The sequence below is a fragment of the Patella vulgata genome, chromosome 5, assembly GCF_932274485.2.
Source record: "Patella vulgata chromosome 5, xgPatVulg1.2, whole genome shotgun sequence".
Classification (NCBI taxonomy): Eukaryota; Metazoa; Mollusca; class Gastropoda; family Patellidae; genus Patella; species Patella vulgata.
The window spans coordinates 75,891,601-75,910,812 of NC_065883.2; the positions used below are offsets into that span (position 1 = coordinate 75,891,601).

The following is a 19,212-nucleotide window of genomic DNA, read 5'->3' on the forward strand; positions in this document are numbered from 1 at the left end:
ACTCGACACAAACTAGGTCATTTCGGGACTAACACATGGTTCAATTTTATTTCCATAATTCGCTTGCGCGTAGAGGTCTTTAGCAGTGCGAGGAAACCGGGAGACCCCACTTCTTGTCACGTACAACCGGGAAATCGAAACCACGGCAGTGGAATTAATTGCAGACTTTATGATATAGCCCACACATGCTAACCATTCGGTCCCCCCACCCCAACCCTTTTGGACAAGAGCTGGTCCCCAAGCGCTACTGAAATATTGTTTTTGCTTTTAGTTTTTGGTCACGACACTCCGCTAATTAAGGTAAGATCGATATTAAACTGGGCATGCTTGTTCCTTGGTCAATTGCGCATCGATTGGCTGACTTTGAATTTGACAATTCCAAGATGACTGCGATGACATCATACCGAGTAACTGGTCCGTAGTACGATAGCATGTGTTTACGTATTTCCGGTTAAATGACGTATTTCAGGTTAAATGACGTATTTGTTTATTTTCAGGTTCGAGATAGGACTGGATAAACCGTATCTAGGATATACAGAAAGCCCAACCTTAACAATGAGACTAAGAAGAAGTAACGGGAGACTACTGATATTAGCACTATTCTATGTTTTATATCTAGTAATAGGAGCAGCCATTTTTTCAGCCATTGAAGGACCGTTAGAGAGTACACTGATTAAAGAATTGAAAGAGACAAGAAACAAGTTCCGGTGGGACCATAGAGAATGTTTAACAGGTTAGTAAGGCACACTAAAATAATAAAAATACTTCTACTTTTGTTTCAGTATTTTGTCGATCAAATTGATGTCTATTCGCATTTGTTTGCGTGTTTGTTTTATGTTTACTTGAATTTGTCTGTGGTTTAAAGTTGAGGGGGGTAGGTTGTTTTTTAAAATGTTTACTAGGTCTTGTTTGGGTTTTAGAGTGGGGGCGTGTTTGTTTTTATGTTTTCTGGGATTTGTTTGTGTTTTAGAGTGGGGCGTGTTTGTTTATATGTTTAGGGCCTACTTGAATTTGTGTTTTAGGGTGGGGGTGTGGTTGTTTTAATGTTTACTTGAATTTGTTTGTGTTTTAGAGTGGGGCGTGTTTGTTTTTATGTTTAGGGCCTACTTGAATTTGTGTTTTAGGGTGGGGGTGTGGTTGTTTTAATGTTTACTTGAATTTGTTTGTGTTTTAGAGTGGGCGTGTTTGTTTATATGTTTAGGGCCTACTTGAATTTGTGTTTTAGGGTGGGGGTGTGGTTGTTTTAATGTTTACTTGAATTTGTTTGTGTTTTAAAGTGGGGGCGTGGTTGTTTTAATGTTTACTTGGATATGTTCGCGTTCTAGTGTGGTCGTAGTTGTTTTAATGTTTACTTGTGTTTGTGTTTTAGAGTGGGGGCGTGGGTTTTTTTTAATATTTACTTCAATGTGTTTGCGTTTTAGAGTTGTTTCTTTGTTTACTTGGAATATGAGTATCTTATGTTTGCATTCTGTTGTTTTGTTTTAGGGTGGAACGGGGCGGGTGAAAATTTGGGTTGTGCTGTTTTATTTTGTGTACTGGATTTATTTGAATTTATTAACTGCCAACGAGCACATAAATTATTAAATTAAGAATTACCTTATGCTAGTCCCCAATTAATCAAGTCGGACGAAATCGGCGTTTTATCAAGAAAAACTTTCTTTTCAATCTAGTCACGGGGAGTCGACTGGAAATAATCCTACTCCTCCTAGGAGACGAGCGTGGGTGGGTGGTGGTTTAATGTTGCTATGGCAACCCATTTGTTGTTACATCAATAATTTTAACAGTTGGCCTATATTAGTAGCCATGCACATAGAATAACAAGATAACACGTTGAAGAGGGAAAGATATATGTAAATCGATTATAATTAGTTTAACCGAGAATTCAATAGGGGAAGTAACTCTATTATTGTGATATATGAGAACGGTCAGCTAATTTAGATAGTTGGTTGACAGCTAAATTTCATGAGATCCAATCCGTCACTAACTTTTGCCATCTTCTCGTTAATGCCTTCTCAGCAAAGAACTTCCGAGTCTAATTAGCTTGCATTAACGACATGTTCTGCCAACAGGCGCCATTAAGACAATACAAAATGCTAATATACAGCAAATTATATAATGTTATTGCTAAGCATTATATAGGAACGCGGAACTTTCTTGGCTCAGTGAGAGAGAGAGAGAGAGAGAGAGAGAGAGAAATGGGGTTTAACGTCCACTCGACACAAACTAGGTCATTTCGGGACTAACACATGGTTCAATTTTATTTCAATAATTCGCTTGCGCGTAGGGGTCTTTAGGAGTGGGAGGAAACCGGAGGACCCGGAGAAAACCCACGAGGTTGGACAGGCGACTCTGCTCTCTCTCTCTCTCTCTCTCTCTCTCTCTCTCTCTCTCACACACACACACACATAATCGATCCCATGAATGTCAAGGTGAACAAATCCAACAATATGGAGTCTCAAGGTTATACTACAAAAATACTACTTACTAAATTATGTTTGATCAATAATCTTCCATTATGTAAGCATGATTGAAAATGTCACAAAGTAAAACCATTACCAGAAGGTTATGAAATAAAACAACATTGTCTGGTCTGTCATTGAGTCAACTGGCGTGGTTTCGATTCTCCGTTTGTAGGGTCGCCTATTAAATTTAGTTTTCTTCGCTGTCGCCCGGTTTCCTTTATTTCCGTCACTACCGTTTCTTTAAATCTTCGTTGCGCATCTACCGAGGCAGTGATCTCTGTGTTAAAATTATGTTTGTAATGTCTTTAACCAGTTCTATCACATATTTAATATTGGTGTACACCAACATTGTCCTTTAAAGTTGATATTTACGGCTTGAGATAGTTTCGTTCAATTAAAATGTTATGAGGGATTTGAAACAAACTTTGTACGCGAGGGAGTCACGGTGGCTAAGTGGGTAAGACGCTGACTAGCTAGCCTAGAGGCCGGGAAAGTTCATTCAGATTGGTTCCCCCTTGTCAGTGATGCAGGACGTAGGGCCTGACAAGGACAACTGTCTAGTCGTTCGGATGGGACTTAAAACCGAGGTCTCGTGTACACATTGGTGTGCACGTAAAAGACCCCTTGACAGTTGGAGTAGGCCGTAGTCCCCCTGTCCGGGCAAGATTTCCCTCTTAGCACACTGTATGGCGTATGCCCGTCTTCATTAGCCCAGTTCGGAGCAGAACAGTAGGACGTTAAACCCCATTTCATTTCAGTTTGTACGTGGGAAGGTATGTTTAATTAGTCTGCGACCAAGTTAGCATGTGGTTATTTATGTCTGTCTGTCTGTCAGGTTATACTATGTTCTATAATTAATGATGATAGAGATGATAGGATACAGGAAACCTGATGGAAATAATTTCGTGTCTTCTTCTGTCACCAACTCCAGACATATAATACATTATTGATCTATGGGCGGCGATTCACGATTTTTATTTTATTAATGTTTAACGCCCGCTTCAACCGGGATTGGATGGCTGAATGGTTAGCGCCTGCGCGTTGTATCATAAAGTCTGTCATTGAGTCAACTGGCGGTGTTTCGATTGGCAGGTTGTACGTAACAAGGCGTAGAGCTCGCCTGTCCAACCTCGTGGGTTCTCTCTGGGTCCTCCGGTTTCCAAGTATCATTGCTTGATAATAAAAATAGTATCAATGATCCAGTTTTACATTATATTATGCTATAGAGAGTTGATTATGGGTTAATAATGTGAATAAATGTCTAATTAATAATTCTAGAATTGTACAAACCCAAAAGAATATCATTCATCTTCTTGTGAGTGTGGAAGGCACTCGGATCCTTAAAGAATATTAGTGATGGACCGAGAAAGATCTTGTGAGTGTGGAAGGCGCCCGAATCCCTAAAGGCATTTATTATCCCACATAGTTTGGGTGCACATGGCACTGTTTAGTCTTGAATTAACGTTGTTTTGAGTTGATCAGGATTTTCAGGCGTGGTTCCTGAACTATGTAAGGGGTGCAGGACAGAGATATTGGACAGTGTGTGGTTGTTTGGATTGGACTAAAAAATGAGGTCTTGTGTACAATTTGAGTGACAGTTGTAATTCAATATAAAGAGTAGGTCATAGCGCCGCTGTCCGGGCAAAATTTCCTTCATAGCACACTGTATGGCGAATGCACGTCTTCAATAGCACAGTTCGGAGCAGAACAGCAGGACATTAAACCCCATTTCATTTATTTCTATCGACTATGTTCTACCTCCGACTCAAAATGATGATTCTACCAAGTCAACAAAATTCGCCATACATAAGGGGGAATATTAATATAATGAACTGCATTCAAGCGAGGTGGAATAATCAGTGGTCTGTGTCCATGTTCCAGTATTATCATTGCTGGCCGGTCACCTCTGGCTTGTTGCTGCGGTTTCGATCCCTGGTGTGAGCGTATGTGGCTTGGAGATAGGGGTGCCTTCTCAACCTCGTGGGTTTACTCCGAGTACTCCGGTTTCCTCCCACAGGAAAGGCCCTTGCGTGTGCGCTAAGATAATAAAAAATATAGCGGACGTTAAACACTAAAGAACAACAACTATAATGAACTGCATTCAAGCGAGGTTTGATTTATGAGTGGTCTGTATCCATGTTCCAGTATTATCATTGCTGGTTGAGTAGCTTCTTGGCATTTCAACAGAAGATTATCAGATCAATCCCTTCAATATAAATATAATTATTATAGTAACGAGACCCGTTCTCGTTATTATTGTCCGGAAATGACATTAATGGCGACTTTAACCATATTAGGGTAACAAACATGTCAACTTGCAGTTCAAGGACGCCATCTATCCAATTTGGATAATGGCGTTGGGTATATCTATAAATCAGTAGACGGAGTCGTCCAGTTCACGCACGAACCTCATTTAGAAAAGAGAGTACGTTAAAATTACTTTATTCTGAGCGAAGTTGTGACAAGAAATAGCCATAAACTGACTGCGACGATTGTCGAGAATAGACGATCGTTGGCAGACGGAAACTCCGCCCACGATAATCGTCACAAGTCTTGATTGTCAGTCATTGTATCGGTAGTCTCCGTGACAGGGGCGGATCCAGATGGGAGGGGGGGTACAAACCCCATCCTGTTCAACTACATAAAAAAATTGAATGCCTTGCATCAATGAAACTAAATCACAATGTGTTCCTATATCATTACAATAATGATTTCTCTCTTTAAAAAGCTTAATTTGTATGTATGCCTTTGTAATTTAGAGACGATGATGACAGATTTCCTTAACAGGAACCTGGCAAACCCCCTCCTGCATAAATTCCTGGATCCGCCCCTGCGTGAGCGACCTCTCCGGGAGAGTTGGACTTCACCGGTCATATAATTAAAGCTAAGTCGTCAGATGTTCTAGAGAGCTGGTCATGGGTTTGTCATGTAAATACGTGTCTAAATAATAATTTATATAACAATATATATATGTATCCTTCAAGAAAGAGTAATTGTGTCCTGACTATTTTATAAGCAGAATCAATCCAACTCTTTAAAACATATTATGTCCTCTATAACTCAGTTTGCAAGAATACAGTTCCAAGTATTACGAGTTAACTAAAAATCGCCAACCGCGATTCTATTCTTCTAGAAAATCGTGTTCGCTCACCGATTTCTATTCCATCAATTAAGTTAGCGAGGGCTTAAGCCACAGTCACACTAATGGATAACACTTACAGCAGGTTACGACTGGCAATCGCAAGCAATCGTAGAAAAGTCCTACAAGAAGTCCGGGGTGACCTTCGATAGTAGTGCCTGGTATTGGCTGTTGGTCTTCAACAGTCGCACGATTGTATTACTGCAAATCAAGACCAGATACACGATCATTTATGACTGGGGACAGGTGCGAAAATATCTGAGTTAAAGCCCCTCACCCCCACCCCGTCATCCCCAACTCCGAAGCTACGTGGGAATATAAACCTGTTAGCCCCCCCCCCCCCCCGAGTCTACCCTACTCTACTCAGGTGGCTTCCCAGGAATAAAAATCGCAGACGAATTGAGGAAGAATTGAGGACAAGCCGTACTGTATGGCTGCTAGGTATAACATCACAGAACAAAAACCAAGACTGGGACCAAAATCGCACAGTCGCCTGACTGACATCGACGTCGACAATCGCAGCTTGGGTGTGACTAGGCCATAAGAATCCGATGCTATATACATATTTTTTCTAAGAATATTTCTAGAGCTCTTATTTTCACGTTACGTTAAACAGAATAATAATAGCTTGTAGTCATAAAGCGTCAACAACCAGATACGAGGCGAGATTTTACGAAACGAATGAATAAATTTTAGCTAAAAACATTTTATCGCCATAGATCGATAAAATAAACTACGTAACGGAATAAATAAATATACACGATCCAATACAAATTGGCACAAATCTAAAGAACTTGAAGTGACAGTCGCGAGCTTCTGATCTAATAAACGTGTACGGATTCATCTATTAAACAAATGCCACCATGCGGAAAATGTAGGACTAAGTCTTTTAAACCCATTTTTTTTTTATTGAATATATTGTGGCGGTTAAAGAATATGTTGAGCTGAATCTAACATTAATCTGAACTATATTTTCTCGATATAGATACATTCTGATAAAAACACAGATCTGTATTTCGTTTCGGTTTTTTATACTTTTGATGGCCTACACTACATGAAGATCTGACAAGTTGTACTGGGAGGTCGCGTCAGAGGTCATACGGGCGGCTTTTTACCCTATGACGTCAGATATTGATTAATCAATCAACGTTGACGCTTCTAGGGGTTTATCCAACAGTTCCGTGCAGATCACGTCAAGAACTCGCCGTAACAGACCGTTTCGTTGGCTAATTCCTCACATCAACTAGAACGCCAGTAATATAACAACTCTTCCAGATCACAGTGTTGTGAAGACAAGTAAAACGAAATTTTGAACTATAAAAAAAGAAACGAAATAGGATCTGTGTTTTAATCAGATTGATACTGTTAGTGGGAAACAAATTCTGGAACCTAACAAAGAAAATATTACTGGTGTCTTCTAGAGAGAGAGAGAGAAATGGGGTTTAACGTCCACTCGACACAAACTAGGTCATTTCGGGACTAACACATGGTTCAATTTTATTTCAATAATTCGCTTGCGCGTGGGGGTCTTTAGCAGTGGGAGGAAACCGGAGGACCCGGAGAAAACCAACGAGGTTGGACAGGCGACTCTACTCCTTGTCACGTACAGCCGTATGATACACAGAGAACTATCTACTCTACTTCGAGAATAGATCTCTGCCCTAAATGGCCGCCATATCCAACAATTGGTGTACTGTGTTGTAATGCGGTCCTACTCCGGTTCACATCTGTTATACATACAAAAAACCAACTGAACCTTTTCAATTTTATAAAATGAAAGCAGAATTTCTCAAAATTCTCTAAATATACTTAGTTTTTCCGACTAAAATCGTCGATTTAAGACTTTAAAATGTCGGCCAACTTACTTAGTGTCTGTTCTCAAGCGGACAGCGTACGTTTAGTATGGGGTTGGGCTGGATTGATCTTACTTTTAACTCTGTAGTTGTAAAACTCGCGGTCGTTGCTTCAAGAACATAGGGGTTGGGTGGCTGAATGGTTTTACGCGTGCGCTTTAGATTATAAGGTCTGTCTTGGAGTCAAGTGACATGGTTTCGATTCCCCGCATTTACGTGACAACGAGTAGGGTTGTCTTTCCAACCTCGTGGGGTTTTTCTGGGTTTCCTCCCACTGCTAAAGACCCCTTACCCCCCCCCCTCTCTCTCTCTCTCTCTCTTAGGCATCATGATGCGTTGACAGAATTTTAAGTCAAAAGATGGGAATACTTGCTGCAGATATTGAAAAATAAACCGGTAATAAGGGAAATAACTCTGTATTGACGCTACATTTCAGTACATCATTGTAAGCTGTCAGTTCGTCTCAGTTGATGGTCGATATTTGAGACCCAAATTGTGATAATTTCATTGCAGGCAATACATCTGGTCGGATGGACTCCGGACAAATCTTTCTGTAGTCTGACTTTAAGAAGATACTTCTCGTCAGTGGAGTGAAGAAGGTTTGGTGGTGCAAAATAAAATTATGTTCTGTTCTGCTCCGACTGGGCTAATGGGGTTTAACGTCCCACTGTTCTGCTCCGACTGGGCTAATAAAAACGGGCATACGCTAAACAGTGTGCTATGAGGGAAATTTTGACCGGACAGCTGCGCTACAGCCTACTCTTATATCCTGTTTCAATGGCATTTAGTAATTGAACTAGAGTATACAGGTCACAATTCTATGGAATACAATTACTGCTTTTTACTGAGCGACGTTTCGACTAGGCTTCTCTAGTCATTATCAAGCTATGATAAAAAATGAAAATATGACAGGACAATATATACATGTACACCACAATGCTAAGTTAATGATGACAAACCAGGGATGTAACTTAATTACGTGTACCTAATGGTAATCTGATTTAATTGTACGCTAATAAGTAATAATACCAATTAACCTAAAAAATTGACTAATTGATTAATGGATAAGTTGTTGTGGAGTATACACAATGATTAGTGGGTTTTAATAATACAAACGTTGCAAGAAAATGAAAATTGATGAAATGTTATCAACGACCCCTTTCACTGAAATAAATACAAATGGTACTGCCCAGTGGGGGGTTGGAAAATTGATGAAATGTTATCAACGACCCCTTTCACTGAAATAAATACAAATGGTACTGCCCAGTGGGGGGTTGGATGGCTGAATGGTTAGCGCGCGCGCTGTGTCATAAAGTCTGTCATTGAATCGACTGGCGTGGTTTCGAATCCCCGGTTGTACGTGGCAAGGAGTAGGGTCGCCCGCCAAATTGAAACATATGTTAGTCCAGAAATCACCTAGTTTGTATCGAGTTGACGCGGTTCAGTGAGTAAGACGTTGGTACCAGGCAAAGCCAAACCGGGTGCTACGGTGGCTCAGTGAGTAAGACGTTGGCTACTAACTTGGAGGTTCCGCGTCCGATCCCTGTATTGACCTAGAAAAGTTAATCGGATATTTCCGGCTTGGTTCCCCCTGGTCAGTGGTGCAGGACGGAGGGCCTAGCAAGGGACAGCGAGTAGTTATTCCGATGGGACGTAAAAGAACCCTGGGCAGTTAGAGAGAGAGAGAGAGAGAGAGAGAGAGAGAAATGGGGTTTAACGTCCACTCGACACAAACTAGGTCATTTCGGGACTAACATATGGTTTAATTTTATTTACATAATTCGCTTGCGCGTAGGGGTCTTTAGAAGTGGGAGGAAACCGGAGGACCCCAGAGAAAACCCACGAGGTTGGACAGCTGACCCTAGGTATGTCCATAAGACGCAAGTATAAGGCCTAGTACCGAGAAAAGTAACAATTTGGCGGTCGTTTGTTTTGATTGCGAATGTCACGATGCCTATGCTGCTGATTATTGCGCATGTGAATTGTGTTACCTGTGAACAAATCGCCGACTTAAACATACATTATGCAAGAGCTAAATCTGTCTATTGCAGGTCTTTCTTTAGGCCTGAAATGTTATATAAATTATCAATTAGACATTAATTAACTTATCCAGACCATAATAAACTCTCGATGTCAAGGCTAGCCTTCGATGTTGGCTGGATTAGGTTCCTATATGCCGCTTAACGGCCATTGATAATTAAATCAAAACAGTGGATAATCGAGACTATGCTGTTTATATAAATGATTTTAGTAATGATGACCGAGACTATGCGAAAATTTCAACCGCTTCGTTCTCGGCTCATAGTGGATCAATTTGACTGAAATTTTCAGCAAATTACCATTACACTATCTAGTTTTTAACTATTATAGCGAGAACTGTCATCTCTTTATCTTATCTCCCATAAGGTATCTTTAATTTAGATCGCCTATTAACAAAATAACGGAGGGTGGGGGTGGGGGTGAAGGGGGGGGGAGTCTCAATATTTCAGTCACAATATAATTCTTATCTGTTGATGCGTGGACAATGGATAAGAATTTTGACAGGAAAATGGCGCCTCTGTTTTTCGAATTCTATCTGCGCAAGCATGACACAATAACGGGAAAGGGGCGATAACTCTGTGATAACAAGTTATATGAAAATATATATGTATGAACGGCAGGTGGTATAGAAATTGATATCTTTTTTATTTGAATTCAAATGAAATTGGTATTCACACCCATCTAGATATAATGTATATTATCACGGACGCGAAAATCAATATTATAGATTTTAGAATTAATGACACATATATAAGTCTATATACACCTGGTGGGTGGAGGTATATTTATAATGTCGTCAGTTTATACAGCACGATAAAATGTTTCCCGCCATCATTGAATGTAACTGATAAGTAAAATAAAGTTAAACATACATTATACAAGAGCTAAATCTGCCTATTGCTGGTCTTTCTTTAGGCCTGAAATGTTATCTAAATTATTAATTAGACATTAATTAACTTATCCAGACCATACTCAACTGTCGATGACATCGGTAGCCTGCGATCTTTAGTGGGTTATGAGCCGATTTACTGCATAACTTTCCTTCACGATTTAACGAGTAAATGGATAATCGAGACTATGTTTTTTTTTTATCGTACCGATGTTACATCAGTGATTCTCAACCAGTGTGCCGCGACATCTTCCTAAGTGTGCCGCGAAATTTTGAACGGCACACTAAGAAAATGCGAAAACCCACGTGATCCAAATTGAGTATTCATTGATGTCTATTGATAAGTTCATAGCTGTGTTTTTCTTTATTTAATTGGAGTCATTCTATATGTCTATGACTAGTCTCTGTCTACGGTTGTATGTCGTATGACTTACCATGGTATTATTTTACCAAATTCAAATATTTATCATATATATATTTAGCCAGGTGTGCCGCTGTTTTTTTAATGTGTTCCAGGGTGTGTCACATCTACTGATGTTATGCCATTCTTGGGTCATTCCCCAGCATTCACGCCAAACTTGACGTTGTATCTACCCCCCCCCCCCCCCCTTACTACTCTCATTAGTGAACAAGCCCCTGTACATACCGCCATTAATATCATTTACCCGGTAGCCATTTTCTTTATTATGTAAGGTTACTAACAAGACCTCCAAGCTTCTTATCGCATTAGTAACTATAATAAGACTGATGTGTCTAATATGGAGATAAATGAAATGAAATGAAATGGGGTTTAACGTCCTACTGTTTTGCTCCGAACTGGGCTAATGAAGACGTGCATACGCCATACAGTGTGCTATGAGGGAAATTTTGCCCGGACAGCGGCACTACGGCCTACTCTTATATCGAATTCCAACTGTCAAGGGATCTTTTACGTGCACGCAAATGTGTACACGGGACCTCGGTTTTCGTCTCATCCGAATGACTAGACAGCTATCCTTGTCAGGCCCTCCGTCCTGCATCACTGACAAGGGGAAACCACGCCGGAAAATCTGGATGAACTTTCTCGGCCAATGCAGGGATCGAACACCCGATTTCCAGGCTAGCGAGCCAGCGCCTTACCCACTTAGCCACCGTGATCCCCTAATATGGAGATAAGAATATATAGTAACCATTAGTAACTATAATCATCTACCTATTCTGCACACATCGAAGTATCTATACTCTACTACGAGAACAGAGAGAGAGAGAGAGAAATGGGGTTTAACGTCCACTCGACACAAACTAGGTCATTTCGGGACTAACATATGGTTTGATTTTATTTCAATTATTCGCTTGCGCATAGCGGTCTTTAGCAGTGGGAGGAAACCGGAGGACCCGGAGAAAACCCACGAGGTTGAACAGGTGACCCTACTCCTTGTCACGTACAACCGGGGATTCGAAACCACGCCAGTCGACTCAATGACAGACTTTATGATACAGCGCGCGCACGCTAACCATTCAGCCATCCACCCCCCCCCCCTACGAGAATAGATCTCTGACCTAAATAGTCTCCATATCCAACAATTAGTATACTGTGTTGTAACGCAGTCCTACTCCGGTTCACATCTTTTATAACGGACGAACACTAATGAAACCTTTTCAATTTTATTAAATGGAAGCAGAAGAAATACTTCTCAAAATTCTCGAAATATACTTAGTGTTTTACGATTTTTAAAAGACATAAAATGTCGGTCAATTAGATTAGTGTCTGTTCCCAAGAGGAGCTAATTGTAGATTTTGTATTCAGATAAAACTCGAAATCATTCGTATGTAATAATAATATGGACTTAATGCCCTGGGGTTTTTTTCACCTACTGACGAGAGAGAGAGAGAGAGAAATGGGTTTAACGTCCACTCGACACAAACTAGGACATTTCGGGACTAACATAATTATGTTTTTTAATTTTATTTCAATAATTCGCTTGCGCGTAGGGTTCTTTAGCAGTGGGAGGAAACCGGAGGACCCGGAGAAAACCCACGAGGTTGGACAGGTGATCCTACTCCTTGTCACGTACAACCGGGGATTCGAAACCACGCCAGTTGACTCAATGACAGGCTTTATGATAAAGCGCGCACGTGCTAACCATTCAGCCATCCAACCCCTTTTCACCTATACCTGGACTAATGAAGACGAACGTGCGTCTTGCAGAGCGCTATCGGTGACATTTCACCAGGACAGCGACGTTTCTGCTTACCACTCTTCATCGAATTACATCGACCCAGTGTTCTTTAACGTGCATGGCAACGTGTACACGGGAACCTCGTTTTATCGTCTCATCCGAATACCTAGACCTCGTGTCTGGCAAGGGGAAACCGCACCGACAAATAATCTCCATAACCCAAGAGTGGCTCCCCTGGGCACGACAATGGGTCATTTTAGATCTCTAGGCCCAACTGATACACAGATAATCTAAAAAGAAAACAAAAACGCTACAATTGTAGTCATATGTATCCGAGTAAAATATCATTCAAAGCACACTGCATTTCTCATTATCTCGTTATACGCCATTTTATTTCAATTTGAGCAAGGTAGGCCTACCGGCTATGGGTTGATTTCTTGTGAAATGGAAATGAAATGGGATTTAACGTCCAACTGTTCTGTTCCTACTGAGCTAAAGAAGACGGTCGGTTTCTTGTGAAGGAGAATCAATCGAAACCATAATAGTCACATATCTATTCGGTTCTTCTATCTTAAAATATGGGGTTGGATGGCTAAATGGTTAGCGCGTGCGCGTTGTATCATACGGTCTGTCATTGAGTCAACTGGCGTGGTTTCTAGTTCCCGGCTGTACGTGACAAGGAGTGGGTTTTCTCCGGGTCCTCCGGTTTCCTCCCACTGCTAAAGACCCCTACGCGCAAACGAATTATTGAAATAAAATTGAACCATGTGATAGTCCCTAAATGACCTGGTTTGTGTCGAGTGGGCGTTAAACCCCATCCTCTCTCTCTCTCTCTCTCTCTCTCTCTCTCTCACACACACACACGCCCACACACACACACACACCTTCTCTCTCTCCTATGGGAGAAAACCGGAGTACCCTGAGTAAACCCACGAGTTTAAACGACCTTGACATGGGTGTCATTGATTGAATCCACTCAACTTAGTTTCTGTAAATTGTATGCTTTGTCAAACTATATCCCCGATTCTTATAAATACGGTTTCATATGTACAAGTGTTCCACAGTAAAATATTGTGAACGTAAATAATAAATAAAGGTAGGTCTATACAAATTGGAATTTTTAAACACGCCCTATAACTGAAAGGGCAAAGGCTAGGTACCATCCGCTAAACGAATTTTGACGTGCGACGATCGTCATGACGTGATCTTACGTCAGCGGTGGCAACGACAACAATGATGGTGATCAACACAAGAAGTTGCCGGAGTAGAAAAATGTTGTTTTTACTATTATTTATTGACTGATTGAGAACCGGATGTCGACGAGTGGTTTGCCTCGGAATTTGATTATCTCTCTTAATACGACGACGAATGTAATAGATTTCTGGCATAATACTACGTTTAACGGGGATTTTCACACAAAATGGGTAGGTCTAGGCCAATGATTCTCAACAAGTGTGCCGCGATATCTTCCTAAGTGTGCCGAGAAATTTTGAACGGCACACTTAGTAAATTTCTCACTAAAGAAGCCAGCTGTTTGACTGATAAAATTCGAAACACTGCAATAAAGTAAGTTCATAGCTCTAGTCTTCTTTATTTAGTTTGAGTCATTCTATGACTATGACTAGGCCTAGTCTGACTCTGTCTACGGTTGTATGTTTTTATTTTGCAAAATTTAAATATTTTTCATAATATTTTTAGCCAGGTGTGCCGCTATTTGTTCATGTGTCCCAAGGTGTGCCTTGTCAGTGAGTAGAACGGGTTTCCTGGCAAGGGACAACGTATATATCGTTTGGATGGGCCGAAAAAAAAACTGAGGTACCGTGTTCACATTGGCGTACACGTAAAAGTACCATTGACAGTTGGAATTCGAAATGAAAGCGGGCCGTAGCGTCGCTGTCCGGGCAAACTTCCCCTCATAGCACACTGCGTGGGGCGGCTTCATTAGCCCAGTAGGAGCAGAACAGTAGGACGAAAAACACCATTTCATTTTAATTTTATTTCTGTTTTCTTCGCTAATATTTACAGTATTATAGCCGAATCAATATTATATACCAGCTGGTACCATATTGAATTTAATTTGATAAATACTCAGCTATATAATATACTCAATCCCTACTGCATATAATGGACTTGTCTATTGTTCGTAGTCATAATACGAGCGTGCATTTGGAGACAAGTCTAACTACGAGATGACAGGGTTCATTTATTAATGTAGTTTTTGACAGTTTTTGTTGACGAGTTGGTATTTTAATGTTGATGTATGTGGACCCAGTTTGATTGATTTGATGTTTTGGAACATGTACATAACTGAAAGAGAACTAACCGCTGACAAAAATACCGGTTTATTTATTTATTTGTAGTCGTGTACTTGTTAGTTTCGTAATATTACTCCGGCATTTTGGATAAATGAAACTGTATTAGTTTGGAAAGTGGTGTATTGTGCACAGCTAATTGTGTTCGTAAGCCCGAGGTGTGAAACCACAAGCGAAAGCGAAGTTGCCTTTTTGTGCGGGTTGTCATTTGTCTGTGTTCATTGTTATTACAAGTTGAACAAGCTGGGTTTTGTTTCGTTTCACGGTTGAAATGTTTTATTGACTAGCTTGAGTGACATATGACGTATTGTACTATGTAGTATACATAACACACAGGGGATTGACTTTTACTAAATTATTGAAATTGGAATGTTCTATTTTCATTGGATATGTAATTGATTTCGTCACAACAAAGGTTATTTTTATCGACCGATTTCAAAGTTTTCTATGAGAGCCGATACTTGTATTAAAAACATCGACTTACTGTGTCACATGGAGAGACGTTAAAACAGTTGACAATTCCCTGGTGAATATTTCTTTATTTTCTATAGTCTCTTCAACATCAATTACCTGGATATTGGGATGTCAAGTGAAATAGAGTAAAAACCGATGAAATAGCAATTATCAAGCTAAATGATAGTAAACCTATAACTTGGACAATCTTTTAAGATGTCGAGAAATATCTGAAGATGGATCATGATTAACAAAAACCCTAAAGGAAAATATTAGATAACGTGAACTTTAACCTCTCGTGATCAGATTAATTAAGAAACGGTGTGTGGGTTTTGTTGATAATTGGGAACCGTATTTTACAGTTTCTCTCTGTGTGTTTTTGTGTTTAATTCTCCATAACGCTCAGTAATACTAAAAAATACAACTGTTTGAGGAATATGAAATGAACTTTAACCTCGGGAGGACTGTGTAATTTTAAACAAAAATACTGTTTTTGAAAGTATTTTTAATCTAGACAAACATATGGTGCAGGAACTCTGTAATCTAAAAAAATACCGTATTTGTTTGTTTGTTTATTTATTCGAATTTCCGATAACGCGGTGTAATACTAAACCCCTCGAATATACCTACACGAAGGCCGTATTGATCTTTAACCTCGGTTGGACTGATTAATCCAAAATTCCCGTGTTTTTAAGTTTATTTTGTGTTTTTAATTCCCGATAGAACGCGGAGTAATACTAAACAACCGAACTATAATCCCCTGTCATCATCAAACCACCCTCAGTGATAATATTCTAAAAGTTTGCGCACATGCCTTTTATGTTCAATTAATTTATCTATTCTACGAGATTTATTGAAAATAGGAAGAGTGGTCCGGACGCGACATGACACGAGGAATAATATTTTATAATTAAATAGTTTGCTAATATCCGCTATGTTTTTTCGTCTCCGGGAACATCTATCAACCGATAACTGCATACGCTTGCAACAGCTTCGTTCTAAGTAAGGCCATTTTTCATTTTTGACGTTCAGCTGTTGACGGATTATATATAGGAGACAGGGAAAGGAAAGTATATTAATTACCATTTTTAAAATCTTGATCAAAGTTGGGAGAAAACGTCTAATTGAAATCCTGATCAGACAGTTCGGTACATCGTCTTTAAACAAGTACAGCCGAACGTAAACCCTATTTTATTTCTTTAACAAGGCGGACAGGAGCTGAAATGCAAACTCTTTAAAACTCAAAGGAAATTAGTCCAAGAACTGTGATTTAAAAGAAATACACAATTAGACCATCAAGATGGACGAAAATACGAATTGTATCTGTGGATCGACTTCAAAGAGTGTTCGTCTGCTGTTTCTTGTGCTCTTTATGATTGGTTATCTATGTTTTGGCGCCTTAATATTCGCCATCTTGGAACAGCCTGTAGAGAATAAGTTGGTGAATAATTTAAGACAGAAAAGAGTTGATTTATTACAGAATCACCAGTGTATTACAGGTATTATCTTCAACATGTTTTTCTCTTTTCGGTTTTCTGAATTATTCAAATCCTGCACACATTCGTTATTGCTCTTAGTTTCGAATTTGTATTGTTTATGATGAATTAGTAAAATGGCGACACTCTTAATTTGTGCATGATAGAAACACACGGATATACTCCAGTAAGCACCATTTATAGTCAGTTTGTCAGATCCCGACCTCCTCCCCCTAAGAAGGCGGGTCAGATCCCGACCTCCTCCCCCTAAGAAGGCGGGTCCCTCGTCGGGATAGAGTCGGGGTCCTTCGGTGCACAGTCTGTCCCTGATTGCTCATTGTTTTACATTATAGTGATTCTCAACCAGTGTGTCTATGACTAGTCTCTGTCTACAGTTTATGTCGTCATGACTTGCCGAGTGTTTATTTTGCAAAATTCAAATATTTTTCATATATATTTAGCCAGGTGTGCCGCTATTTTTTTCATGTGTTCCAAGGTGTGTCGTTGAGAATCACTGTCTTACAGACTCATGCCTCATAATGAGTCAACGATAATATGCAGTATGTCTAATGCGTGTGAAGATCGCGATCATACTAAATTTGCGCTACCTCCTCTTGCGAACAGACAGTTAGCTAGTTGACCGAGATTTTAGGTCCTAAATCGACGATTTTAGTCGAAAATACTAAGTACATTTCGAGAATTTTGAGAAATATTTATTCTGGTTCAATTTAATAAAATTGAAAATGTTTATTTAATCCCTGGATTATGACAGATGTGAAACGGAGTAGAACCGCATTACGAAACAGTATACTAATTATTTTTTGATATGGCGGCCATTTAGGACAGAGATCTATTCTCGAAGGTAGATAGTTCTCGGTATGCAGAATGGATTGCGATATGAAATCCGTGCAAAGCAGTGTAAAATTTAAATGGTCATAATTTGAATTAGAATTGCTAGATTTCAATAAAGTTGAGAATCCGCCCCCGCCCCCTATCTCCAAGCCACATAACCTTACACTAGGAATAGAAACCACGCACGACGCAAGCCGGTGGTGACCGACCAACTAAAGTCCAAAGCTCTACTTGTATATGGAATGTATAAACAGGGGCTAATTGCTTCACTCTTAACCGAGGTATTAGCGTTTGAATTTTAGGCCTAGCCTCGATCATCATTAATAATATCGCTACGATGAAAAACATGATCTCGATTATCAATTTTTTAAATTAAATAATCATTGACCGTTGAGTAGCAAATTGGATTCAAATTCAGTAAAAGTCCGACACATAAGATGACATTGAGAGTTGATTATGGTCTGGATAAGTTAATTAATGTCTAATTAATAATTTATATAACATTTCAGGCCTAAAGAAAGACCTGCAATATGCAGCTTTATCTCTTGCATAATGTATGTTTAATAATTATCTAATTTAGAGTAGATGGATCGAATCAGCTTAATAAAACACGCTGCCTGGTCCTGGGGGCTACCCCATTAACACTCCCATGTCTACAATTCATTTACTCATAGTTTATTTTCGTGGAAATCAAAAGAAATGAGGTTTAGCGTCCTATACTGTTCAGATTATTTTTGTGGACTTGATCAAGAGATTTTCTATGATTTCCCCCGTCTGTTCTATTTAATGTGTGTAAATATTTAGAGATGATGGCGTTTCTGATTTTCTAACAGCACAAGAAATCTTTATAGTGTAGATTATATTTACTTAGGTCCATCACGAGTTAATGTGGTCTAAGACAAGGGAAGCCATTTATTTGTCCATGTAAAAGGCTTTCTGTCTGTTCACCATAAATACGGAATAGTCTAAGGTCTCTTTCCTGAGTGTTTCTCTTTTGTAAAGTTCCATTTAGATAACGAACCCTTTTTTAATGGCCATATTGGGGTAAGAGTTAGTTTAATGGAGCAAAAAACTGTCTCTCTTCCACTTTGATAACCAAGGCTACCTTTAGCGTTTCTCTCTTCTTTAAAGTTCCACTTTGATAACGAAGGCTACCTTATGTGTGTCTTTCTTCCTTAAATTTCCACTTTGATAACCAATTTTACCTTTCGTGTGCCTCTCTTCTTTAAATTTCCTCTTTGACAACGAATATTACCTTTCATGTGTATCTCTCCTTTTAAGTCACTCTCGTTACATTGGCATGTACGTAAAAGAACCATTGACAATTGGAATTCTAAGCCAGAATGGGCAGTAGAGCCAATGTCCGGGCAAAATTTCCTTCTGACAGGTTGAATTCGATGACAGGTAGACGTTAAGCCCCATTTCATTTAATACCTATTGGGAATTTATTGTATTAGAAAATAGACAATTTTAACTTCACTTTTCCCTCCCAATATATCGAACCACGGTGGCTCAGTAAGGAATACGTTGGCTAGCTAACCCGGAAGTACAGTGTTCGATCTCAGCGTTGGCCGAGAA

The 19,212-nt window shown here is 39.6% G+C and overlaps 1 protein-coding gene across 3 annotated transcripts in view; it reads left to right on the top strand.

The window, feature by feature from the left end:
* The window catches only part of LOC126822388 (potassium channel subfamily K member 1), a 65,314-nt gene that overhangs the window by 36,194 nt on the left and 9,908 nt on the right, over positions 1-19,212 (top strand). For 2 of the 3 annotated variants that reach the window (XM_050551280.2, XM_050551278.2), the window contains one exon: positions 498-733. In XM_050551280.2, coding sequence (XP_050407237.1) covers positions 556-733 — 178 coding nt within the window. In that variant the 5' untranslated portion in view covers positions 498-555. Of the gene's footprint in view, positions 1-497; positions 734-15,829; positions 16,807-19,212 lie in introns of those variants that run through there. The other variant, XM_050551279.2, reaches the window with a different exon arrangement.